This window comes from Strix uralensis, chromosome 25, assembly GCF_047716275.1.
Source record: "Strix uralensis isolate ZFMK-TIS-50842 chromosome 25, bStrUra1, whole genome shotgun sequence".
Taxonomy (NCBI): domain Eukaryota; kingdom Metazoa; phylum Chordata; class Aves; order Strigiformes; family Strigidae; genus Strix; species Strix uralensis.
The window spans coordinates 3,560,531-3,587,459 of record NC_133996.1 but is presented as its reverse complement, the minus strand read 5'-3'; the positions used below and the strand labels follow the sequence as shown (position 1 = coordinate 3,587,459).

At 46.3% G+C, this 26,929-nt stretch overlaps 1 protein-coding gene across 36 annotated transcripts in view; it reads left to right on the top strand.

The window, feature by feature from the left end:
- The window catches only part of EPB41 (erythrocyte membrane protein band 4.1), an 87,508-nt gene extending 62,172 nt beyond the window's left edge, over nucleotides 1-25,336 (top strand). For 19 of the 36 annotated variants that reach the window (XM_074894605.1, XM_074894609.1, XM_074894607.1 and 16 more), the window contains 7 exons: nucleotides 1,399-1,578; nucleotides 15,240-15,698; nucleotides 16,950-17,078; nucleotides 18,768-18,869; nucleotides 19,339-19,419; nucleotides 20,212-20,319; nucleotides 21,670-25,336. In XM_074894605.1, the coding sequence (XP_074750706.1) occupies nucleotides 1,399-1,578; nucleotides 15,240-15,698; nucleotides 16,950-17,078; nucleotides 18,768-18,869; nucleotides 19,339-19,419; nucleotides 20,212-20,310 (1,050 nt within the window). In that variant the 3' untranslated portion in view covers nucleotides 20,311-20,319; nucleotides 21,670-25,336. Of the gene's footprint in view, nucleotides 1-1,398; nucleotides 1,579-3,427; nucleotides 3,810-3,836; nucleotides 5,745-15,239; nucleotides 15,699-16,949; nucleotides 17,084-18,767; nucleotides 18,870-19,338; nucleotides 19,420-20,211; nucleotides 20,320-21,669 lie in introns of those variants that run through there. The other 17 variants (XM_074894633.1, XM_074894631.1, XM_074894630.1 and 14 more) reach the window with 7 other exon arrangements.
- The last annotated feature ends 1,593 nt before the right edge of the window (nucleotides 25,337-26,929 follow it).

The following is a 26,929-nucleotide window of genomic DNA, read 5'->3' as shown; positions in this document are numbered from 1 at the left end:
GGTAATGCTTAGCGAGCTTGTTCCTCGAGATGCTTTCCAGACCCGTTGTAGCTCCTCGTGGCTTTAGCTTCTCTGCCAGCCCTCCCCGGACCAGCTCCTGCGCAGTGGTGGATAGCCAAGGTGGTCTTTCTCTCTTCTCTAAACCAGGAGCAGCTGTAGGGCTCCTGGACACGGGCAGGGCTTTACCCTGGAGTCCCCAGCAGACTTATTTGTGCTTTTTTTTTTCTAACTAGCAGGCACTTGTCTTGTGCTTTCATCTGGGACAGATACCCAAACTGGTTTTTTCCCCCCCAGAACTGTGCCAAAAAGAGCAAATGTTGTTAATGAGGCATCTGGGGCTTTAGCCCTGCAGAGGGAGGGCGGTGTGTCCTGGGTAAGCTGCAGGGATGCAGTTATCTGGGGGGACCCTCCTTTAGGGATGCATTTGCTCTCCCATTTTCTGAAGTCGATGAGCTGAGTAACAGCTAAAAGCACAAAAATAGTGACATTTCTGTGATGCTTTTACTGACTTTAATTTCCCCTTTCTAATGGGCGAGGCTTGCTGCTTTTTGGCACTGTCCAGAAAAGTTGTTGTTTGGCTTATGTCTATTTTACGCAAAAGCTTTGTTTTCAACAAACTCTGGTTTGCTTGCAAGGAAAAGCTGTTTTTAAACAAGTTGAAGAGAGCTGATTTGCCTTGAAGTCCATGCATTTATGCTGTAAACTGGCATCACAGAATAGAAATCTGGCTTTTTCCAGATGAAGAATTTTAGCAGGAGTTTCTTGATTGATCCAACATGAAGTAAATTCTCAGCTTTATTTTTAAAGGGCTGTCATCTCATCTTTATTTCAGAAGTCTAAAACCTCCTGTGGTAACTCCTGGAGGGATGAGATGAGGGGGGAAAAAATGGTAATGGGGGTATTCTGGGACCAAAGGTAATTCCTGGTAGGATGAAAGAGAATTAGCTGTGAAGAGAATAAACAAAATTGGGAAAACTTTTTCTTAAATATTAATTGCATTTTATACCCATGGATATTCAGGCTGGCAGAGGGAAAAGAAAGAACCCCCTCCCAATTTAAAGACATTAAATTAAATAACTCAAACAGTCTTGCAACTTAAAAAAATCCCATATGGGGAAAACCCGTGAGATTACACCTCAGCTGTCATCTCTTTCGGTATAGCTTGAGATGAACACATCCTGCTCCTGGAGGAGACCCCACTCCGTGCCGATGGCAGTTTATCCCAATTAATACAAGAGGAAAGAGGAGAGAGGACGCTCCCTTTGTGTGTTTGCAGTGTGAGCACAGTGATGGAAGTCGGCAACAACTCTGCTGAGCGCAGCTTTGCTATGCGGCAGCCTAGGCAATCGCAGGTGTCATCTCCGTGTCTCTTCATTTATCCTGTCCTTTTACTAATAGGATCTAGATAAGACCCAAGAAGAAATAAAGAAGCATCACGCCAACATCAGTGAATTGAAGAAGAATTTTATGGAGTCCGTCCCGGAGCCTCGGCCGAGTGAATGGGACAAACGTTTGTCCACTCACTCCCCTTTCCGAACCCTCAACGTCAACGGGCAGATTCCCGTGGGAGCGGATGGAGTGAGTACCTCGGCGGCGTGGGGGTGTCAGTGCACTGCCTTGTTCCAAGGGACAGCTTTGCAACCTAGGATTCAGCCTCAGCTCCCCATAGTTATTGAATTTTAATAGTTAATATTGACCTCTAACATGGATAACGGCCTTCAAGAGAATTGATGCTTTAGTCGTAGTATCATAAAAATGTGATTTTTTTTTTTTTTATGGGTTTTTTTTTTTTGGGTGGAAAAGAATGTAGGAATCCTTCACCTGGTTTTGGTGCTCCTTTTCCTAGTATTGCTGTCAGCCGTGATGCTAGACTTTATTTCACATGGCTGTTTTGGGGACTGGCTTATTCCTGGTGGCAGGGAACGCATCTCCCCAAAATGCGGGAAAAAACCCCCAAAACCCAAACACCTAAGTTAAAGGGAATTACTACTTAAGAGATAATTTGGCAGATAACACAGTGGAGAAGCACTAGGATAGTATCAATTTTCAAAAGTCACTTTGTTGTCCAGTTAATCCAGTATGTCATTGGGTTTAGTCTTGCATTAGGATCTGCAGGTGCTGATCTGCTGTGGAGGCGTCAAGAAGACTCCTCAGGTGGCTACAACAGGGCTGTTCATACGTGGTGGAAATCTTTCTCCTCACAGGAGCAGTGCCTGTATGTTAGTAGCCACATACATTCACAGTTTCTCTGCTAATTTCCTTAAAAAAGGTAATTTTGCAAAGAAACCGAGTTGGAGCAGCAGAGATCTGCCTGCCAACTGGTTTCTTCTTGGATAACAGACAGCTTCTCTGTTTAATATTGGTGTTACCTCGCTCAGATTTGAAGCTTGTGAAAAAAATGTAGTTCGAGCCTGTGGTAATCAGTCTCTTAAATATTAAACGCGATTTTTCGTTACAACTGAAAAATTGCATCCTGGCTGCAGTGGCGGCAGTCGTAGAGTCTCTCCTGGTTTGAGCCTAGCTTTTCCTCACAGCGCTGCAGATAACTTGCATTTCATCTTCAAACCACTGCAAGGGAGATACTTTATAGACAAAAGTCATCTTGCAGTGAATGGAGGGGTTTTAGAACAGGTATAAGGGGTTTTAAAGGCCAAGTTTACTACAGGCTCCTAAAACCATAAAAGCCATGACAATTACAGGCCTTTTTTCCCCCACTAGAAAAACAAAACCCCCAGAATGAACTAATGAGGGCTGATTGTTCAGCTTTGAATTACTCTGTTTAACACATGGGTGGGCTTTCCTCTTTGGTTGCTGAGTCTTAGCATAAATTCTGCAGGAATTTGGGCAGCAGAGCGACGCAGAGCTCTGCCCACGAGGCCACGTGGTTTATGGACGTGTGGGTGGGATAGAGCAGGGGCTCTCAAACTCAACAACTGCAGTTCAGGAATGATGGATACTCTTGGTTATTATGAAGAATTTCTTGCATGGTGACCTCATTGTGAGGTCTTGGGGAGCTGCTCTTCACAATAACTGGGTGCTGTGGGCTTTTCCCATCTTAAGGCTGCAGTGGTCCACAGCGATGCAAGAATTGGTGTCAGCCCTGGATTTGCATTTCTGGAAATTCCCTCTTAATCTGATCCTCTCTGAAGTGGTCTTGCTCTGAGGTGAAGGTGGACACGTTCTGCTGTGAACTTCCAGAACTGCATCTCCGCTGGGCACCTACCGGGGAGGGTGTTCTCCTTTACCTGCACATGTTTAAGGATGGTAAATCACTTAAAGATGCAAAGCAATCCTGTTTCTCCTGTTCACGGTGGTATCTTCACCCTGCTGTGGTGGCCAGAGGGCATTTTGCCAGGGGCTGCTTTTCTGCTGTTCCTGTATGTTTTATTGCAAGACAACTGAACCTTAACACGCTTTGTGTGTCCAGGTCAAGAAAGTCACTGTCCTATCTTCTGAGAGACAGGTTGGTGGGCTTGAGGTAAAGCTGCTGTTCTGATATGTGCTTCTGAACCAGACTTTTGCTATTGCAATGGCACCAAGCAAAAACTCAACAGCAGCTGCTGGATAACATTCTTTCTTTTGGCTACATGAAGTAGTTTCATAACTCACTCCGAGAGGACTTTTGCACTGCTGCAGCTTTTGCAGCTTTCGATTTTGCTTACTTTGGTGCATGGCTGGTTCGAAAAAGCTGCATGAAAGATATAACCGTGTATTCGGAGAGAAAAGCAATTATGAAAGTTTAACTGTACCCTGTTCTTTTTATGTTGTCTTTCTTTCCGTTTTTTGTTTTAATTATCATGTTACTCTTGCATTTTATATTTTCTTTTGCTGCCCAGTCTCCCAGCTACTTTCTCCCTGATACTCATCACTTAGGGGTGTGCAAAGAAGCAGTCCCAAAATACCGCACTGATCAGAGGAGACTAGCTCAACTCAGAGAGCTTAGAGCCAGGTTTTTCCTCTCCTAGGTGCACTTGGGTTTGACCAGGTCAGGCAAATTAAAGGGATGGAGAGTTACTAAACAGCAATGTTGTCCACAATCTTTTCTTTCTTCAACAGAAGTGCTAGAGCCCTTGCATGATCCTGTGTGGTGATTTACTCATTCTGGTTTTTTACATTCTTTAGACTCCAAAAACAAGTGCTAAAATGCGGAGGAAAATTCAAGGAGTTTGCAATGCTCCTACTGCCATCCTGCCTGTTCCACACACAGGATTTCTAAGATTAACAATTTTTCACTTGTTCCAGTAGAATTTTCAAAACAATCGAAATTTTGATACTGTTGTCAGAACTTTGAAAAAGCATTTTGTATCTGCACTGCAGTCTGGGTGTTCAATGATATTTAACAAACTCTATTTTTTAAGGGCACTGTAGAATAGGAAGCTGCCAGAGACCACGTTTTGTACTACCCCATTTCTATTTCTAATGCCTCAAACTTTTTCCTCAACCATTCCAATTCCAAAACACTTCAGTAGGTTTTGAGCATACGCTTTTTGGGGAGGGCAGGTGCAAAGCACGTTGTGATCATGATCCAGAGGTTTGTGACAAAACGCATGTGGTCCTGATCCAGATGTTCACGAGCTCTGCAGAGGGGACTCAATTTCGTAGCTCTAAGGCTGGTATGACCCAAGCCACCAGCGGCTCTGCTCTCCAGGGCGGTTTATTTTTACGTTGAGAAGAAGGCTGTCCTAATGCTTTGCACACCTCCAAGTATCATTTTGGGCACTTTCCATCTGTCATTTTTGTTCATCTCTCTCTGTCTTTCTTGATCTTCTACCACGAAAGCAGACACAGGAACGTCCTCTGTTAGTACAGGATGAAGAGAAACTAAAAAAGCAGGCGATACCTACTGAGACAGCCTTTCCCCGGCAAGCAAGTGGAGAAACTCTTCCAAAGGTTTCTATTCCAATTCCTGAAGAGCAGAAATCACTCAAAAAGTGTCAGCTGTACTCTAGCATTTTTCCTTCTCCACGTATTCCCTTTATGATGTCCTTTCTCCTGGTCGTAGCACTGACTGTTTGGTGGCTGCTCTTTCTCTGAGTGGCAACAGGGTCATGTTGAAACCTCAAGACCAAAGCTCCTGAATTTCTTGGCCGTAGCCTCTGCTGCATCTTCCTTGTCCTGGTCTTTGATCTCCGTAGTTCGCTGTCCCGGGGAGGGACAGCCCGCGACCGTCGTGTTAATCCTGCTGTGTCGTTGTGTAGCTGTGATCCGGGACCTGGCAGGAGTGGTCATGGATTGCCAGGTCCATTTTGAAGTTTCCTAGTGTGCAAAAGCAAATTCTCTGAACCGTGCTCCTGATTGCTGCGAGAGGGCAGACAGGGAGTGTAACTATATGGGAGGAGACGTTTGCTTCTTCAGCCCCTGTAGATGCCACATAGGAATTGCTGAAGACTTGCTTTTAAGCTTGTTGTTTTACATTAAGATGTTCACAAGCTGAAGAACATTTGATCCTGATCCAAAAGAGGCTTTACAGTAATCTGCTGAATCTAATCCATAACCACTCCTTTTCTAGGAAACTAAGATTGGCATTTAAATAAAAAGTGTTGATTATCAATCTGCTGCTAGTGTTAACTTAGAGACAGGGACAGGCAACTTTTCATTTTCCCGGTGGGCGAAGCCTTTTGCAAAGCATCGCAGCTTCCTTCTCGCACCCCTGTTCTTGTTCCCAAGAAAATACATTGTGTTATAGGACAAAACCCTTTGCAAGGAAGTATTTATTGTAAACATAGATTAATCATTTTTCTGAATCTGGTGGTCTTGGTGCACTTCAGATGTGTTTTATTTAATTTGTGTTGAACTAACTGACGCATGTTTGCTTAGGTCACAGGAATGGAGTAACCTGCTGTTAGGTACGTCTCCTCTGTTAGCATGTTGACTTTACCACATCAGGACGCATTTCTAATGTTAAAGCCATCAATTGTTTTGACTTCTCTAACAAAACCCTTGCATGCCGCCTGTTGTTTATTGCCTACAAATGTAAATGTCTGGATGATGCTCACATTTATCCGAGTTACCCTGGTTGAGCTGTGTAGGCTCCAAGATGAGTTGCCCAGCTGGGCTGAGCAGAACTGGTTTGCAAGCTGGAGGGAAGATGGGACTTTGTGTCTAAGGGGTTTCTTTTCTGTATATAGTACTTACGGGACTGAACTGAGCCAACTGCTTCTCCTTTCGGTAGTAATCTGCTTTCTGTTGCTTTCTCTGGAGGATTGGTGTAGACACAATTACTTCTGAGAACAGCCACCAGTACCATCAGTGTTGGCAGCTGCTCCAGCAGCACAGAAGAGAAAGGAGTAGACCTTTATTACAGGGACTAAAATGTGTGAATATATATAAATACATGTATTTATATCCCTTTATAGATCTGTATCTGTGTGAACAGTGTTATTTAGGAAGCTAGCAGATAAGCTTGCAGGAAAAAGACATAAGGCAAATATGGCATGTGCTGTCTGATCTGAAGGACCGTGGCGTATCACGGACCACTTGAGCCTCCTCTCTCGTGCTCCCAGTGTACAGGTTGAGGCTCTCTAAATGCTGTCTCAGAAACTTAGGTCGCTAGTGAAACCCTTCGTTTTAATCTCGCAGGAATCTTTCCGATTAACTCTCGTAACCTGCTCCGATTGAGTTCACCGGTTTGTGCCTTTAGGACTTTGTTTTGTGAGGATGCTGATTTTTCATTGGAAAGTATTCTTCCCTTTTTAATACACTGCCTTTAATACACAGTCTTCCTCTTTCAGCAGTTGGAAGTGCAGAAGTCGCTGGGTGGTTGCAGGGATGTGCCGTGGTGCGAAGGAGAGCTGTGGGCAGCGTGACCTGCCTGCGGGCCCGGCGCGGGCAGCGCTGCTCGGTGGGCCGCGTGCCTGCATCCTAGGAACACGCCGTAGAGAGCACTTGAACTCTGGGCGAGCTTTGGCGTGAAGTTTAGGAAGACTTGTCTTGAGAAAGGTGGGCCCTGGAGAGTGGGAGAGGTGGGGAAGGATGGTGAGGTGCCACGTGCTGTGCAGAAGAAGGTGCAGGGTGGAAGAAGCCTGGGGAATGCTTCTGGCTGGGATTCCCTGCCTGAATCTCCTTCCCAAAATTGGAACAGACATGATGAAAAACAGGGACTGTTTGTTCTCCCCAACCTGGCGTGGAGAGGGAAGGGACAGGAGTTGTTTGGAGCTCTCTCTGTCCATTTTCTGTCCGTTTTTCCTGGAGAAGAGCAGCTTAAACACACACTTGCTTCCTTCCAAAAGCCATCGCTTGGGTTAGCTGCCGTGATGCTGCTTTGAGCACTGTTGAGGTTACTGCATGCTGTCTTTCTGAGCTGATGACAAGTACTTTGAAGCCATACCAATGGCTTTCACAAAGCTGTGGGTTCTGTAACTCTTATCTACCATTTCCAAAGGACCTGAAGTCTAAAAATCTTTGCCCAGAGCAATGTTTGAACATAATGCTCAGGGTATCTTATCTCAGAGCGATGAGAGATGCACTTTGTCACTTAAACTCAATTCTTCAACTTCTTATTTAAAACAGTCTCTCTCTTGCTTTTTCTTTTTAAAAATCTCGAGATAAGGCTGGTTATCATCAGCAAAAAAACTTTGAAACTTTACATTCTGAGAATGCTCAGGAACATTTTTGGGATTTATATAACAATTATCACTGCAAAGTATAAAGAAACTGAACAAATGCTTTATATTTCTATGGCAGTTTGGAGGCCAGTTATCTGTACTCACCCATATGATCTCTTCTGACAGAGAAAGCCCCTAGCTTATCAGGAACAGAAACCTCATCGATGCCGCAGTGATGTGCCCGCTGTGCTCCAGCCCCTTTGCCGGCTGCTCCTCTGCTTTTTTTCCTGTTTGCTCGTAAGGCAAAGGGAGTTACAGACGTGCTCCGTGGCAGTCCACAGAAGGTCTCGTTCCTACACATTATATATCCTGTTCCTGCACATTATGTATCTCGTACACGTCGGTGCTGTGCTGGTTGAGTCCTGGTTTCACCCTTTTCCCTTGATGTCCGCGCAGGATGCGGGGCTGAAAGAAGGGATTTCAGGATGCCTGCTGTCAGACCCGTGCACAGGGAGAGCTGATTCGCTGGAGCTTTGTATAAGGGCAGAGGTCTCAGGGTTTTTGTAAAGGAACCAACGTGTGTACTTTGCTCCCTTTTTTCCTCAGGAACAAACTCTCTGGAAAGTTCTGGCAGCCCTCCCGGCCGCCTGCCCCAGCACCGCCACCGGCCCCGAGCGGCGGTGGGGTTAACACACCCTGTTGGTACGTGGCCGGTGCAGGGCCAGGCTGTGAGTGATGGAGAACGGAATGATCCCTCCCAGAGGGAAGCTGGAAATGTCTGCAGCGCAGAACCTCACCCAGGCTGGCCTGAACAATCCTGATTTTTCAATGTGACCTGCTGCAGAAAATGACATTTCAGTGACTCTGGCATGCCAGTGATGTAGTTATGGTAAGACTGCCAGCAGTTTTGGTGTTAATTAGACTTTCCCAGTGTTTTGTGGTGTGACCACTCAGCTGCAGCGAGGCTCTTTGGTGCTCACGTGTGGGATCCAGTTAGCGGCTGTCAAGGCTTCAGCATTTTCCATCATGAAATTTGTGGTTGGCTCTGCAACTACTTTCCGAATCTTCTTACCCTGATATCATCTCTTCTCAACGCCAGATAAAACGCAGAATAGTTTCTTGTGCTTTCATACTTTAGGAAAAGGTGGACATTAGTATTTTGAAGCAGCAAGTGTGCCAGAGCTGATTGCTTCAAACTCAGCTTCAGCTCTGAGGCTGCGTTGGGTATCGGGCTCTGTGTGTGATGATCGTTGGTGGTTCAAGGTGTGTGTTACTGTAAAACAACATCCCTTTTTTGCTTTTCCATCATTAGAATTAAACAGATAAATGAGGGTGTTGTCTGCATCTCCTGCGGTGTGCTGCTTTGTGCTGTGGGTCAATAGAAGATGAACTGAGGACTCTCTGTGGGCGGGTCAGGTTTAGAATACGGAGTTAAGCTAAGACCAGCTCTCCTCCATTGCAGTTTGTGCAGTAACTAGGGATGACCTTAAAAAGTAGGTATTCAATATTTATTTCCTATCCTGAAATAGCAAGGAGAGGTGGATTTCCTTGGCGTGGCACCGGAGGAGTAGTTAGTGTTTGCAGGAGCAAGGTTGGGCTGGCCTTGCTGTGTCCGTACTGTGGGGCTCCTCGGGAAGGTTATGGGTAAAGTGGCTTTTCACTTCACATAAGGGTCAGTAATTTGTCACTCTGAGATTTATTCCACTGGTTTATTGGGTTTTCTTTTTTCCTGGTCATGAGTTGATGGTGCCTGTTCTGACTTAGAGACTGAGGTAGGATGCTTTCTGGAAAAATTTAGCCCAAAGAAGGGTTACCGATTTATTTAGAAACTCTTTGGTCTGCACTTACCAGTGGGTGACACTGGAGAACCCCCCAGTGGTGGTTTCTCTTGTGTCCCTGTTTGCATCTGTTCTGGATTGTGAAGCTGGAGGGAAGGACTAGCCTTTGTACTGCTTTGGGATCTTCTAGTGGTGGTACCTGGTCAGGTTGGATCAGTTTGTGGCAACTAAAAACACTTTCTTTTCTACCTAAAATGCTCTCTTTTGGAACACTTTTTTGGTTTTGTATTTTTTCTCAGATTTTTCTTTGTAAATATGTACATTTATCACTAATAAATGTTATTGCAAATCAGATTCTTCTTTCCACTGCTTATTAACAAAAAAAGGTACATATGACCTGTGTTAACTTCCTCAGACTAACCCTCAAGTATCGCTTTCCCAAACCAAGTCCTTACCGGGTGTTGGGTCTGCTGGACACTCTCTGGTGTGGGTTTTGTGCTCCTGGGGAGAGGGGACACGCAAGGCTGCAGCTGTAAGCAATGCATGCTCTCAAACTGGCCAGAATAATCGATTGAGGATTAAATCCAGCTTGGTTTAAGAAAGGCTTTGTTTGCAGAGGGGTCAAAAGGTTCAGCTCTCTACCAAATACTTAATGTAACACTAACACGTTCTCCCTCTTCACTCCTGAGACTGAATGACAGGAAAAACAGCTTGCAGAAAGTTGTCCCCAGAGCTGAAGTGTTGCAGGTCCTGTGCAATGCAACTGCAAGAGCCTCTGCTCTGCATGCTGTGTTAATTTGAGGACAAAAATGCTCCTTTCTATTTTTGTAAGTGAAGAAACCATGTTCCTAATTAACCACAGCCTTTCTGCTTGGTAATACAATGCAAGCCTCTGGTTGGGTTTTAGCTGGTTGAAGCTGCCTGAGGTTGTGTCTAGGGCTGTATCAAGAGTCAGTCTTAATTTTAACTCCCACCTTTTCTTCTGCGAGATTATTTACTTCTGGGTAAACTGTTTGGCTCATTCTGTGCTGTCACGAGCGATCACGGGAAAGCTACAGTGGAGCAGCACGAGGCTTGTGCTGCTGCTCTCCTGGGTGAGCCTGGCACCAGAGCAGAGCTGTGACTTTATTTATGAAATGCAGCCGCACAGACTTGATGTCAGTTATAACCCCTGACAGTATCCCCACTCTTTTCACTTGCTGCTGCTACTCGAAGCCGGAGGCAGTGTTTGCAATGCCACTAGCAGCTTTTTCTCTGCAGAGGGAATTTGGAATAAGAAGCCTCTCATCCAGGGGTACCTGCTGCACAAAAGGGATGGAAGGGGATCAGGGTGGATGGAGAGAGGAATCGTATTGCTCAGCAACCTTATTTTAATAATTTAAGTATTGATCTTGAGGTTGTTTCGTGTTGCCAAGTGTTGATGCAGTGGACTGGAGGTGGCTGCTGTGTATCATGTAATAACCTGGGATTCTTGTTCATGAGAACAATTTAATCTTTTTAATTTTTTAGCATGATGTGCATTTTCTAGCCTTACTATTTTTAACTTTGGTTAAATTCACTTTCATCCTTCTTTTGTCTGAGTAGGCTGGTCAGGATGTTGTGATCAGATCAGTGGCAATTAAAAAATCCATCCAAAAATGCAAATCTGTAGGTAATGGCCATCGTTTCCAAATGCCAGCGTTGTTTGAACAGCTTCTAAACTTTGTAACTTCTGTCTTTAAGGCAAAGCAGTTCTATAAGGCATGGCAGGTATTGTAAAATAAGGATCTTTTCTGCTTTGTAATACTTTTTACCCAAGTGCTTTGACAGCTGTGAGATTGAGCATCATTTGATCTGGGAGTTCTCACTGGTGAGTGTGTTCACTGCAAAAGCAACATCATCTCCTTGTGCCTCTGTAGACGGTCACACCGAGCCTGTCAGCTTCTGCAGGTCCTTGTTTGGGGATAACCTAATAACACGCGCCAGCGTGAACGACGGCAGCGCCGTGGTGAGCAAGAAGGGGGCTGGGAAGTGCTAACTGTCTGGAATTTATAGCATTTAATGTGGTTGTTGTAGGGAGTTGGCATGCGCCAACATGTCTTTATCAATTTTTATCAAGTATCTTTCATAATTGGCAGGAATTTGTAGCATTTAATATGGTTGTTATAAGGAGTTGGCATGCACCAACGTGTCTTTATCAATTTTTATCAAATGTCTTTCGTAATTGGCAGATTGACTTCATTTTAGCACTCCTTAAATTCCCTACAGAATAGGAGTCTGGTTTGGGACGAAGGTGCTTAAATATTTCTGGGCAGAGAGGCAGCAGCATGTCTGCATGGGCTGCAGAAAACGGGCATCTGCTCTGGCAGCGCCGGGCAGCTGGTTCAGACGAATATACCCTGATCCAAAATAGTAGGTTCTTGAAAAAGTACAGGCAAAGAAATTTATACAAAACCACTTTTTAAGAATAAATCCTTTTGGTCACTGATATCAGCCATGCAGTTCAGCCTGTTATTAATTTATCCCCAGTCTGAATTATCGTGTGTCACTTTTTACGCTGTAACGCTTAAATTAAGCTATATCCTCAGTATTTGTCAACATCCGGTGCACAGAGATTTGTATTTAACAGGGTTAATGTTTTAGTCGCATTCATGTCTGGTTCGATTTGTTTCTTCTGGGGCACTGCATCCTGTCCTGTATTTTCTTTACGCTGCGTATGGCTTGTGCGAATAGCCTGCTCCGTGTTTGGTTTGGGCATCCCTGGTTTGGTTTTGTGTCTCTGGAAATGAGCAGTTTGCAGCCCAGGCCCTCCCAGGTTTCGTGGGTCTCAAGGAGAGCTTGGAACTCTGCAAATCTGAGCCCTCAAAATAGGAATGCTTTTGCATTTAGAAATTAAAATAAATCTTGATAAGATCAGAATTCGTAACAGTGTTCAAATTCCTAGGGGGGGTTGGTTTGTTTGGTTTTTTTTATAAAAAGATAATCTTCTCTATCCTACACTCAAACTGCGTTTTTAAATATAGGAACACACAGTTGTATTTTTTTTTTTTTAAAAAAAAGTATGTGTAAATAGACAATTTTATATAGAAACAAATACCTTTCAATTAGTCTATCTTCGTACCAGTGGAATAGGAAGGCAAGGCAAAAAGTGCTTTTGACAGTTGATCTTATCAGGATTTCATTCTGCCTTTAGAGCTTGCATGTTTCTTGCCGCGCTTGGCGCTCCTCACGCCCAGTATATGTACCACATAGGCTCCATCTAAGCTTTTCTCTTCCTTTATGTTTTTACCATGCAAGATAATTCCAAAATGCAAATTATTTTTCTGTATACAAAAGGGAGCTGGGAAGTTGTTCTGCCTGGGTACAAATGTTTCTCTCTTAAATAGATCTGCCTTTGTGTAGCTGTTCATCTGCTTTGTTTTATCTGTGGGTTGCATTCTTCCTCTGGGTCAAAATAGTGCCCCAGCTGGTATTTAAGGAAATTCTTGCTCCTAAGGCATTTTCCATTAAACTCCAGAAGCTATACTGCATCTTCTTGAGATCCCGTGATTAATTTGCAAGATTTAGCATATATAATTAAGAAGAGACTGGTATATTGGCAGTATATAAATCCAGGTTTTAAAGCAAGATTAAGACATCAAAGCTGATAACCTCTGTTCCTGTTTTGTTTTGTGAAATATTGCCGTGTAGTATCTTGCGTTAGGCAAATTGAGGGTGGGAGCTGGGTATACCCTTGGAGGAGCACATATGGAAGTGGTTTTTGATCAGCAATATCATTTTCCTATATGTGCGGGGTGACCTGATCATCGCAGTGCTGATCGCTGTCCCTTCCCTAAGCAATATCCCAAGAACTTAAGAGAAACCCAAGAGGCTGGAAATCCTAATGGATAGAAATCTTACAGGTAATTTATCTGCAACATAAAGAAGCAGGGAACTGAAAAGTATCCAGGAGGAATGATGGAAGAGTCATTTCTTGAAAAGATACTAAAATAAGCATCTATTTGTTCCTACATAAAGCAGCTCCTATTCTTAACAAACTATTGAACTGTGCCATTAGATGAGGTCAGTCGGGGTGAAAGCCTCTGGTGTACAGAAAATGCATTGTACTGGATAACCCACAGGCTTCAGACCTCACATTTTAAGCCCAAATTACATCTTTTTGGTTGCCCAGAGAATCTTCTTAATAGAGAGCGAGGCAACAGTTTCTGTTCGTCTTAATACCGCCACCAAAATTAGAATAACAGTTGACAAAATGGACTTGCCATGCTCTTATGAAAATTTAATCACTGTTTTTGGATGAACAGATAGGTGGCTATATTTATACAAAATTACCAGAAATCAACCATGAGGTTAATTATTGAGAAGAAATAGTAATGGCATTGATGAAGTAGCATCCCTCTGGGTTTTTTCCCTTCCTTGTTCCCTGATGCTGGATGATGTGACAGCTTTGATATCTGTAAAATTGTAGGTGCCCGTAACTGCTTGTTCTGCCTTTCCTTGAAGGCAACTTTCCACGTCAATAATGAGAGAAACACAATTTCTAGCACAGGGCAGGACTGGAGCCATCATTCACGGCTGGTGACTGAAATGCTGCTTCTCTGTGCATATGAAATATTCATCACTCGGGCATTTGGGCAAACAGCTGGGTTTTGCTAAAGCTTTCTGTCTTGTTCGTGTTTTAACGCTTCTCTTCTCTTCTGTCACTGTTGCTTCCCTCCTGGCTAGAGGGCTCCCAGAGATGTGAGAAGACCTAGTTGAGACCTTGCTAACGAGCTGAATGGAGAGCAGAATAGCACCAGCCTTAGTTAAACCCTCTGGCTTGGCACACTCTTCCCAAATACCTCAGGTGCTCTAGACATGCTTGCTTGCTTTTCGGAGGGCTGAGTCGCTTCATTGCGTGTCTTCTCTCCCGTGCACCATCACAAATGCCAACTGCGTTGTCCCTTCAGGAGGTTTAGCTACTGCAAAGGTTTCCGTGCACCAACTGCTTTTGAGATAAAGTATGTTACAAATATTTCAGTAGTCCCAAATAAACAGTCAAATGGAGCTTGTTGAGCAATAAACCGAACCGCATGCTCGGTGGCGGTGGGGTCAGCACACATCAGCGCCAACATCTGGCTTTCCAGTTTAAAGCCACGTTTCTTTATTCCTCAGCTGAAAAGTTTTGTGCTAAGTTGTGCGAGTGAATTGAACTGGTTCGTCTCGACGAAATAACACAAATTCTTTCAGATGACCAGACTGCATCGTCAATTCAGGAACCTCTCGGTTATTGAAGCAGTTGATTTCGGTACTAACTTGCGGATATTCTTACAATAATTTTATCAAAGCCATAATGACAAGTTATCCTGGAGACTGCAACAGCAAAGAGGGTGCTTGGAGGTGTGAGCGTTCCCGGGGGCGAGGAAAAGAGCGAAGCACAGGCTCTGCGGATTATTGTGCACACTAATTCTGGGCTTATTCTCTTCACCTCCATGTGCAAATTAAAACACGGCATAAAATATTTCAAGGACTTAAAAGCAGAGCTGGGGTATGGTTTTGGTGTAGTCGGTGGGTTTCATTGCACATGGGAATTTTGGTTGTGCACAAGTCCCTGCTTGCTACACTGAAATTATTCCTGTTTCCAAACTGGGCAAAAAGTGCTTAGTGGTGGCTCTTCCTTTAGTTGCAGAGAGTTGTTTTAATATGAATACCTTAAACTTTAGGAGAGTGGATTATTGCTGTACCGGGAAGGCCGTGTCAGTAAATGCACTGGATACATCGCATAGCACAAAGGTTTTCAAGCTTTCAGGTGTCCACACCCACTGCTGTTGCATGCATTACTGGAGATGTGATGTAAGAAACCGATGTTTTGCCTTTATGCTTCATGACCTCCTGTTCTCCCTAACGCTCTCTTTCTTTCTCTCTCTCTGGCCTTTTTTGTGTATTCGTTTCTTTTTAGAAAATGAGTGACTTTCTCTCCCGAGAGGATGTGGCTGCAGTGCCAGAGAGGAGCAGTGTTAACTTTGCGTGGGAGGGCTCAAAGCAGTCGGTAGCTTTTAGTGAGACCCCAGTGCCACCCGCCTCAGAGCCTTCTCCCAGCCGGGACTTTGGTGCTTCCTCCCTAAGCAGCGAGGAGGAGGAGGAGGAGGAGGAGGAGGAGGCGGCGGCTCCCAGCCTCCCCGCGAGCGAGGAGGACCTGAGCTGTGCAAAGGGGGTTTGTGTGGATGCGGAGAAGGACTCGGAGCTCTCTGAGCTGGAGCCCCCCGCCAGCCCTGCCGCACCTCCCTGGCAGCCCTGGGGAGGAGAGGAGGAGGTGGCAGAGGATGGCGAAGACAGATTTGCCTTTAGAAGGCTAAATGGCGAGTGCCACGACTCGGAGGTTAATAACGGGCTGCCGGTGGTCATTCGCTGCTTCCAGGTAGTGAGCCCCAGCGCCTGCTCCCCCCACCCCCCCGGCCGGCTTTGGAGCGGGAACCCAAACACTGCAGCAAGCAGATGCCACGCACCCAGAGGGGAGTTGTGTTTGCTTGGCTCGGGCTCCTGCTTGGAGCTAATTAGCCGGTTAATCTCCCGCAGTCAGTGCACACAAGCCCCTCTCAGTTTCTCCTTGCATTGAATACGAGCCCCTCTCGATTTGTCTGTGCGTTAAATACAGCCGCTGCAGCGCAGCGCCCTTTGCCTTTCTTTGATCAAAGCATCCCGTTGCATCCCCCAAAAGGGAAATATTTAGGCTCCAAAACCATGTAATTTTAGTTCCTCAAGGTTTTTACTGTCTCCTGCTGTACCGGAGGCTGAGCCTTAGCACAGCAGAGCCATCTGAAGCGCTGTCAAACGTGCTTTTATATTGTGAACGTGGGCTTTGATGTCCCCTTCCTGCTCCCCACCGTGGGAGATATTTTTGCCTGCTTCAGTGTTGATATTAATTGCTTACGGTTAAATAGATGTCCACTTCCCCTGCTAACAATCACGGTGGCATCTGTCAGGTTTGGGGATGGTGAGCAGAAATCGAGCCACGTGGGAAAACACTGTGGGGCTGAACTAACTCTGTCTTCTTCTGGATAATTATCAGGTGGTGGAACAACTGATTTCTCTCCCCCCGCCCCCCCCCCTCCATTTCTCTTTTGAGATGTCATGTTTCTGTTTTGTCTGACATTGATTTAATAAAAGTTAAAGACCTAGGATCTGATGAGGGTTTTTAATAATGCAGTGCTTCACTTGCAGTCAGGATAAAGCTTCTCTGCTGTGATCAAGTCTTTATTTGCCCAGGGTTTGTGTTAATCTTGACATTGTCATCGGTAGGTGAGGGTCATCTTTTACTGGCAGCTGGCAATGAGCTTCTAGTAATTAGAAAGTTAATAATCAGTGGAGGCAGTTTCTTTGTGGTATTGTGACACACCGGTTAAACCCTTAATGCCTTGCTTAGGCTGACCTGAGGGCACGGTGTTGGGGAAGGTCTGGAGGATTTTTCTGCCCGTTTAATCCTCACGCATGATCTCTGCCCTCTGAGCAGCGTGTTGTACCAGAGGCTTAAGAACAAAGATTTCCAGGCTGACCTTGGTTCCCACAGTGCTTTTATCAGATCAGTGTCAGAACATTTGCCAGCAGCACAGTCAGGATGTGGCAATGCTAACTGGGTCTTTACGGAGGTGTTTTTAACCCTGTCTCATAGCCGCCGCTAGTGAAGACACAGACAGTCACCATCTCCGACGTGTCCAGCGCCGTCAAAAGTGAAATTCCCACGAAAGAAGTTCCCATTGTCCACACGGAGACAAAGACCATCACTTATGAAGCTGCACAGGTAAGGTGTGTTCTGATTAATTTTCCAGGCGCTTAATTAAACTCAAGTAAGCGTTCTGTTTCCGAATCCTCCGGATGAGACAGCAGCACCGACCTTTCTCCAAGCATCTGAGTCACAGCACAGAAGTTAACCAGTATTGTGGATTATATTTCCAGGTGTATCTGGTATTTTTAGAGTGGCAGTGGTTTTACTATCCCTGAAGAGTAATTAATTTTTTCAAGCGTGCGAAGAGAATTTATCTTCAGCCACTGGTGGCTTTGGGATGTAGGCTGCACAGAGTTAACCCGAGCTTCTGCAGGAGATGCCTTGTCTTGCCTTCCCTGGCTCTCCTTGCTGTTTGTGCCTCTTCAGAACTTGGTTTATAAATTATTTTGAAAATGTTTATGGGTTGTCCTTTAGGTTTCAACCCTGAAAACCAAAAATACTGTATAAAATGCAACCAGAGTGGGTATTGGTGATTGGAAACTAGAAATGTTAGTGGGGCGATACTGGCATACGCAGGTCTGGTTTCACTGCTGAGGTTAAAATTAATCCTCAACCTAAGATAGGTTTTATTTATGTCTTTGAGAATTTGGAGCCTTTGTTAGCTTTGGGTTTGTCGTAACTGTGGTTGTTAGAAGCAGCCCGTGCTCTGCTGTTGGAGCGCAGTGGCTCTGGGATGTAGGTTTGGGTATGGGTATCCTGCGGATGACACTTGTATAACTTTGGATTCCCAAGGGGTCCCGTGGCTGCTCAGCATCCTCCCCGATCGCAGGAGTAGGGGGGGTTTTCAGGCACGTCGGCACCGGGCAGTGGTGAGCATCGCCCTGTTCCTCAGCGAGTGAGGAGATGAATAGAGCAGTTCTGCTCCGGTTACTGCCGTTACCATTTCTAACTGGGAAATGAAAAGGAGAAGTGCGTCTCCGGGGCTGGGAGAAGTCGGCCCTGCACGCACTGGCTTGTGACGTGCCCTGAGATTTCTCTCAGTCTGTGGAAAATGGTCCCACCTTGTGGTAACTCCAGATATCGTCCCACCGTGGTTCCGGGGATGCTGCCCAGCGTTGGTTACTGGTGCACCATAAGGGACACGTGGCCAGCACGAGTTGGCAAGGATGATTTATTTTAGGTTTTTCGGCAGATCTTGAAAGATTGAGTCGTGCAGGATGGGAACCAAGTAACCAGCTATAAAAGATGTTGTTCCTAGTTCAACAAGTATCTGGACATCCATTGCTTCTGCAGAGTTTAAAGCGAGTGATGTGCAAGGTGTTGGCAGGAGGGAGGAAGGGTAGAAAGTACCTTCTGAATGAGATTGTGCTCTCTGACTCTGTGCACCTCTGTGGATCCAGGCAGGTGTAATTCAGGATAGGTGTCTGCTTTGGTCTCCCTTCGTGGTCCAAAGCATGCAGCTTGGCATGGCGCAGCATGACCAGCATTGCAGTGCACCCACATTTGGGTATATCCCAGCCCACCTGGTCTGAGGGGTGTCATAGATCCTGCCTGGGGGGTTTTATGGATCCCTGCCTTTCCAGCCTTTAAAGTCCGTGGGCTTTGTGCTGAGCCTTCAGAGACCTGCACAGTCCTGCTCTGTCCCACCGTCCATGATGGAGAGGAGTTTCTGTCCTCGGATTGTGTCCTGCTCTGTCCATGTGGAGACCCTGCTGCTGTCCACACTGCCCGCAGAGACTGATGGCCTGTTCTTCTGTCCCCCAGACAGATGGTGGCAATGGAGATTTAGACCCTGGCATCCTGCTGACTGCTCAGACCATCACTTCGGAAACCACCAGCAGCACCACCACCACCCAGATCACAAAGGTAACAGCACGGGAACACAATAAAACAACAGCTAAAACAACACCGTGGTAGAGATCGGCAGAGCTGAGTAATAGGAAAAAAAGCTTAAACCCCAGTTCTTTTTAAAAAAATGTGATTAATACTGGAAAGAAAGCATGAGATTCCCAGGTTCACCTGCACTGAATTAAGACTGTAGATTACACATTAATTGCAGTGTGGTAGGTGGACACGGGCCCTGACTGTCCTGGGGTACAATGGGTAAGAACTGTACTGTGGGTCAAAGCTCTTTTCTGGCTCAGTTATCAGAAAATGAACATTTGACAGTTTTTCTTTGAGCAGCAGCAGTTTTCCCCCGTGATTCTGATACCGTGGTATGACGGCAGTATCTGGTAATGCTATTTTGGGATACCATCTTTAGACAGGCAGCCCCAGTGCATTTGAATTCCTTTTCACTTCTAGACTAACAGTAGTTTTTTTCCTTTTGTACTAGACTGTAAAAGGTGGCATTTCAGAGACACGGATTGAAAAGAGGATTGTCGTCACAGGAGATGCAGATGTAGATCACGACCAGGTAGGAGCTTGGATGTCGTCCAAAAGAGCTTCTCAGAGCTGGCACGAACTAGACAGGCTGCCTTTCCGAAGACAACTTAACCAGAAAACAACCTAGGGAAATTCTGCTGGGGTAGAAATAAAACTTCAAAACCGATTTCAGTAATAAATTCCTCTCTGACAGTACACAACTGTATAGCTGGGGTAGGAAAGATAAATTCTGCTCTGAAACTGGTGTTGGCAGCAAAATTTTGATTCCAGAATTGTTTTGGACAAATGCGATTTTAAAAAATACACAAAAATACGAAATAAAAGTGTTCCTTCACATCTAGGTGATCTGCATTAATTTTCTAGTAACTCTGAAGTGCTACTGCTGCTGTATAGTGCCAGAAGTCATTTCATAGCACTCAGCACCTGCATTAAATCTCATCGGCTTTATATGAAACCTTTCTGATGAGTCAGCCGCATTGGCCTCTAGCGTGTGTTGGAAGTGATAATTTTGTCATCAGAGAATTATACTTTGAGTTTAATTTTAGTTGTAAGTGTCATGGGGCTGGAGAATATTCGTAGAAGAACTAGTTTATTAATTCCAAAAGAAAATGTCTGAGAAGATGTTTGAAATGTGCTCATCACACTTGCTGGAAGAATATTCATCCATGGGGCAGTGGAGAGATACAGTGTATTCTTAGAAAACAGCTTTTCTTTTCAGAAATAATCTAATACTACCTAAAGTCACCAAACTGTGCAGCTGAAGTGGAGTCACTTTCCTTTTTCTCTCCCCAGGGTTAGAAATAGTCTCTTGTCTCTCTTTCAGGTTCTAGCGCAGGCGATAAAAGCAGCAAAGGAGCAGCACCCGGACATGTCGGTGACCAAAGTGGTGGTGCACCAGGAGACAGAGATCGCAGAGGAGTAGCGAGGCTGAGTAAGTAGGGGGGCTGTGTACAAGTGAGTTATCGAGGTGCTGGAGCGAGTGCAGAGGGGGGCAACGAGCTGGGGAAGGGCCTGGAGAATAAATCCTGTGAGGAGAGATTGAAGGAGCTGGGACTGTTCAGTGTGAGGAGGAGAAGGGGAGGGGAGACCTCATCACTCTCTACAGCTCCCTGAAAGGACGTTGTGGAGAGGTTGGTGCTGGTCTCTTCTCCCAGGGGATTAGTGACAGAACAAGAGGGAACGGCTTTAAACTGCAACAGGGGAGGTTCAGACTGGACATGAGGAACAAATTTTCCCAGAAAGAGTGGTCAGAGAGTGGAATAGGCTGCCCAGGGAGGGGGTGGAGTCACCATCCCTGGGTGTGTTTAAGGGTCGTTTGGGTGAGATGTTGGGGGATGTGGGGTAGGGGAGAACTTTGTAGAGTCGGGCTGAGGGTTGGACTCGATGATCCCAAGGGTCTTTTCCAACCTGAATGATTCTGTGAGTGACGTGTGCTGCTTTCCCCCACCCCGGGGAGGGGGCTTGATCTTTGTGCAAGCAAAGTTTGACTAAATATGGTCAAAGTTTAAGTAAAATTATTAGCTGATGAGTCCCGCTCAGGCTGTTCCTATTAAATCATTTAAGGCTGATGAAGCAGTCACAAATACAGACTAATCCTGCAGTGGAAATGAGCCAAAAAAGTCTCAAAGAAGCTGCATGACTCCTGTGACGAGGCTGTTTTGCCTTGCCAGAGACCTTCGATGCCCCAGCAGCACACTGAGCTGGAGGTTTCATCTAGACCCCTGCCTGGATCAGTGCCAGGGAGCCCCTGAGCTGGACCCCAAGGTCCTGACTTGCCTTTTCTGCAGCCTTGATGGTTTTGGGATAGAGCTGCTTGAGGAATCCAGGAGCTCTACCTGTGCATCAGTGCTGTGAAGCCCATTCTATCCCACACTGGTGATGTTGGTGCTGCCCACACGCAGCCCCGCTTGTGCCTGAGCCCAACAAAGCTGGTACTTGCAGAAACTTGGGAGGTGGAACAAGAAGAAGTTAAGCAAGAAGAAAGGCAGCATGGTTTAACAAACATTGTGGTTGAGCTTTTTAACTCTCCAACCCTAAATAAAAATGGCAGAGGTTTCCTAAGGGTTCCTGGACTTGTAGCTCTTAAAATACGGTCCCTCAGGGATGGGAGCAGGGCGTTGTTTGTGCCAGGTGCCTGGCGGTGGCTCAGCCTGAATTCACACCACCACTGATGGTAACTCGCCTTCTGATTTTGGTTCTCCAGCACCTTCAGGGAAGCAGGTTCCTCTCTTTCCCAGAAAGCTGTTGGTAGCTATAACTTACCGTGTTTCTCTCTCTCTAGGAAGCATTCCTGCCAGACACAACACCAGGAAGAAGAAACCCAGCAAAACTACCAAGAAACTACCTGGAGCACAAAGACCTCAGATTTACAAGACTTGACACTCAGAGACACTCATATCATTTATTAAGAGTTGCTCTTTGACATTTTACTTGGGGTTTTCCAGACTCCACTGGATCCTATTGGATATAGATTTTTTTTTTTTTATATATATTGTGACAAAAGTATGCCATATTTCTAACTGTACTGAATATTTTTTACAGGTTTTCAATTTTGCATTCCCTCTCACGCATAGCCTCTTCAGATACAGACCCAGACACACCTCGCAGGGCTCAAAGGGTCACTTTTTTAAGTCATATTTCCTCCGCCTCGTCAGGGATAACGGAGATAAGCCACATCCGTGCATATTCCGAGCGCGGGATCCGTACGCGCCTTCAAAAAGCCACGGGTCCTTCTGCCAGGAGAGTCAGTTTAAAAAAAATCAGACTTCAGTTTTGTGCAGCATTTCCGATTGCCTCTTGAGTTTATTTTTAGCTCTAGGGAGCTTGAAACTCCAGCCGCGATCCCTGGGCGTGCGCAGCGGAGCTGCTGCCTTCGCTCCGAGTTTCCTCCCCGTTGGGTTTCAGGCCCCCGGTGTGTGAACACAGTAGGGTTTTGTGGTGTAGCCTGTGCACACATCTTAATAGTTGACTAGATTTAAGGAATACTGGAAGTTGCTTCAAGTTTCTTATACTGTGAATTTTAGAGCTTTAAGAGGACTGTGATAGCACCTCGCCTTCCTCCTGTGTGTCTCTGCCGAGTGTTACCTACCTGTTTGTGTTCTCTAGATGCCATTAAATTAAAAAGCCCTTAGAAGTGTGCGTTTAAGGTGTTTGGACTCTGAATGCTATTAAGGTAGGCTTATGCAGCATTCACAGTAACTGATTTTTTTTCAGTGTCATAGTTTTTCACTTGTTTGTGTTCATGATTTTTAAATTAGGGTGTTTTTTTTTTTTGTAAGTCATGGGTTGTTTTTTTTTCTCCCCTCACAGTGCTATTTAAAGCTAAACACATTATCCATACACCAGGGCGTATATCCTACTATCATTTAATTTAAAATCCTTCAGACAATCCTTCCTAGGCCTGTAAAGCTGTATTTGGAGAGGCTGAACAAGAAATCTTAGGAGGTGTCAGGTGTTGCTGGTCGTGATAGAGCCAAGCCACGTGGAAAGTGCTGGCACCCCCTCTTCCACGCTGGCTTAAGGGTCTGTACTTCGTTTGGCTTCGTGACCGCTGTGCTGGAATGAAATACCAGGGTTAGTGTCTGCATCTTTAGGCTGAGCTTACAGACCACCAGGGCCAGCTCCAGCGTGGTGGGGATGACCAGAGAACATCTTTTCTGGGGCTGGATGTGCTTCCCTCCACGGCACTGGGGGCTGAGCTCCTGCTGCTGCTTTCTGAGCTTCATGGAAGTGTTTTAATCATGCCCTGGTTTCTCCTTCCAGCATTTAAATTTAAAAAGAAAAAAAAGCAACAAGCTTTGTAAAGAGTCTGCCCAGACACGTGTGAACACTTTAGTACACTTTAGGTTGTGCTTTCTTTTTTTTATATATAGTGTGGCACATTGGTAGCTGAGGGCATGGAGTGCTCTGCTGCTGCTCCTCAGTCGAGGATGGGAAGAAAATGGCAATAAAAAAAGCTCTCTGCTATTTTAAATTTGAATAATGTGTTTTAGAAGTCACTGGATTTAGCTCAGGCTGCAACGACTTGCTGTTTAACTGCAAACAGCCTTCGAACTACACTGGGGCTAGTGTAGCTTCTCAGGTTCAGGTGCAATTTTAATTAAGCTGTCAGTATTGATTGGAGACTATGCTGAAAACGCTGGAGCTGGTGGATTTTTGCTTTCTTTGAGCCTTGCTGGCCGTGAGTCCTTACCAGCCTCCAGCCTTCCCATGCCAGTAGCTGCTTCTCGGGCTGCTCTGGGTGCCTGGTCCCCTCCCGTGATGATGCTCTGCCTCCCACTGGGTACCAGGCATCCTACTCCGGGGATTTAGGGAGTCCTGAGCTCTACAGCTGTAGTGTAGAGATTAAGTCTTCTATTTATGTCTGAACAGCCCTTTCCTTCCTTATTCTGCAGTGCAGATCCTTTAACAGGTCTGTGTCCCTGCTGTTCTCAACTTAGTTGGGTAACGCTTGCCTTAAACGCCCATCATGCTGAGCATCCCTCTGGCAATGTCCCTTTGCTGGGAATTTAGCATTTTGCCCCTTGGTCCTTCCTTCTCACCCTGTAGCAGCTACCTGAGGAGTAAACGGGCACGCCGAGTTGTCAGTAGGAGGATTTCTGAGCTTTACTAGAGAAAGCCAGTGTGATAAATTAAGTTTGTCCATAGCACTTAAAGGCACTTGGCTGGCACGAGAATGTAGGGGAACGTGGTGCGAGGCTGAAGCTGGGCTCTGGGTGTTCAGTTGGGGTGTCCTGAGCACAATGAGCGGGACAAAACACCCCGAGCAGGGGATTTCTAGGGTGAGAAACCTGCTGGCACGAGAGGTGGTTCCTTTCCAAAAGGATGTGCTCCCTGTGGCTGCGTTACATCCCTTCTTAAGGGCCCGTAGACTAGAATAACCCTATTTTAATTTTTTTCCCCTGGATTTTGGGTGGCTGTTTCCAGGTGGTTCATTCTCATACTTCCCCTTTTTTTAAGTTCTTGCTTCTCCCCGAGTATTTTACACAAGTTATCCCCTCTTCACGGCGATAGCCCTGACAGGAGCTGGTCTCAGACAAGCAAGCTCATCCCTTGTGCTGAGCCTCATCAGACCTTTGCCATCGCCCTGCTGCCCCCCCGGGGGATTTCCAGCCCTGCCCACCCTCTCCAGCCACCACGGCCGCCTGCCTGCAGCGCCCGAGCCCACGAGCTGGACAGGAGCAGCGGCAGCCTGGGAAGAAGATAAAAGTTAAGAGCAGAAGAAGCTTCTCCCATCCTCGGCCGGGGCCGTGGTGGGGTTGCCCGCACCCCTTCCACCTCCGTCGGGTTTTTAAAATCCTTGGCTCTCAGCCTGCTGTTATTTTTCTAGGGACAAACCAGCTAAGTAAGGTCTATTTATATGAATGTTCCCAGCTCTTCCCACTCCACAAATTCACCCAGAGACTGTCTTGATTGTATAATACACATTATATGGAAGCTATTTATATATGAATGAATGTTTTTATAGAAAGGAAGGCAAGGAGTTCATGTTCTCCTCCATTAAACTGGAACGGCAGCTCCGGTTGCCAAATAGCAATCTCTGACCAACACAGATGTGTTAGTAAAGGACTGACTGATTTCTGGTTTTAATAAACTGTGGTTTGCTGATTTTCCTAATTGTACAATTACCTTAAGAGGTGGTAGTGTCCCAGCCTTAGAGATGAAACTTGTAAAAAAAAAAAAAAAAAAAATTTAGTTGAGAATATGAAGGAGCTTTGTAAAATTTTTTAAGGCAATTGTGAATTGTCTAGGCTAGCTGTTTACACTCTTTATAAAAATAGAAACTTTTAAAATTGGCAAATCTTTATAGATCGACTAGTGATGGGAGCTCTTACTTTGGACTTTCGTAGTAAATCAAAGGGAAAGTTGCTGTAGCATTTAGACAGACGTAAGTGTTCAGTATTGCTTCTTGTATTGCATTTTTCAATAAATTTTCAAACAAAACTGTCTCCCTGGCCCTGAAGCCTTTTTTTCTTCTTCTCACCCTCCCTCAGGTCTCTCTCCCCAGCCTGGCTTTGTGGCAGTTTGTTTTTTCTGACCTAAGCTGGACCCGTCGCCTCCCAAGCGTGTCCCCGGCTGTGACACCTGGAGCTCTCCCCAGCCCCACGCCGGGCTCTGCCGCCGCTGCTGGCTGCGTTTTCCTGCGCTCTCAGTGACCTGAGACGCTTTAAACGGTTCCCAGCAGGGACACGTGTGGGATCAGAGCCCCCAGAAGGGAGCCCCAGAGTCCAAGTTTTCCCTAAAGCATCATCGCTTGATATAAAACCTCCCTTTGTGCTACTGAATTTGAGGTCATCTCAGGTGAGGGTTTCAGCTCAGCAGCTGCTGCTTAACCCCGAGTGAATGTGATTGAACTGGAACCCAGGGAGATGGTCTAACCTGGCATTTTTTTTGTCCCATCTCATTTCTTCTGACTGCAGCAGCTTTAGGAGGGACAGAAATACTGAGCAGAAAGCTGACGGGGCATTTTGGCCGCCAGCCCGACAGAGAACAAAAGCCAGTTGGCCCAGTTAGGGCAGCCAGAGACTGGGGGTGGGATGGGAAAAGCATCCCTGGGGGCAGGGGCAGCGCCGGGCTGGCAGCGGTACCACCCACCCCGTGCCTCAGTTTCCCCAGCAGCCAGAAGGGGAAGGGTTACACCATGTTATATCTGTATTCACATGCTAAAAGCAACATGAATTCACGTTGCTCCAGGGACAAGTCATTGCATCTCGCTGAGGCCCTGCCTTCGGCCAGTTGGCTTTCAAGCTGCTCCAAGTATTCAATCTCCGTGTACTCTAAAGCAAAAATTACAAAGGAGCCATAGAATTCGGCCCCGGATCGTTGGGAAACGGCCACTGCTGGGGCTGCCTGTCTGCACCATGTCACAGCAACTTGATTTACTTACAGCAACGAGGCAGAGTCGAGCATCACGTTATTTCCCCAAGCCACTGCGGGCTGTCGCACAGGGTTGGGGCAGCCCCGGGCCCCTCGCCTTGTCCAACCCGATTAGGGTCACGCTGGACCCCTGCACGCCAAAATGCACTTTAAATAACCCTGTCCCAGGGAGCTGGGGCTTGCGGGGGTCCTGGCTCCTTTAGACAAGGCACTGGTGTGATGAGCCACAGCTGGGCACAACCCATGGCTCAAGACATCGTGTTGGGGGACAAACAGCCAAGAAACAGCTTAATGACTCTGCTCAGAGCAGCACTTTGGGGTGTCAAGCTCAGCCAGGCCATCACCTGCCCCTCCAAGAATTGTTTCACATCACCCCGGGAGCAGCAGGAAGCTCTGCCTGGCTCCCAGGAGCTGCCCCACAGCGGAGGTGGGTCCCAGCTCATCCCCACAGCACCCAGCGATACGGGGGGACAATCACATACCCGGGGGCGCTGGGCTCCAGCTGTGTGTCCTGGCAGAAAATCCATCAGCCTTGGGAGCCCCGTGTCAGGGCAGCCCTATGGCGAGGGGAGGCCGAGCTGACCACCAGCCCTGCCACCCCGGGGACATCGATGGCACCAGGGACCTGGTCCCACATGGTCCCTCCGCCCGAGCCACGGTGCTTT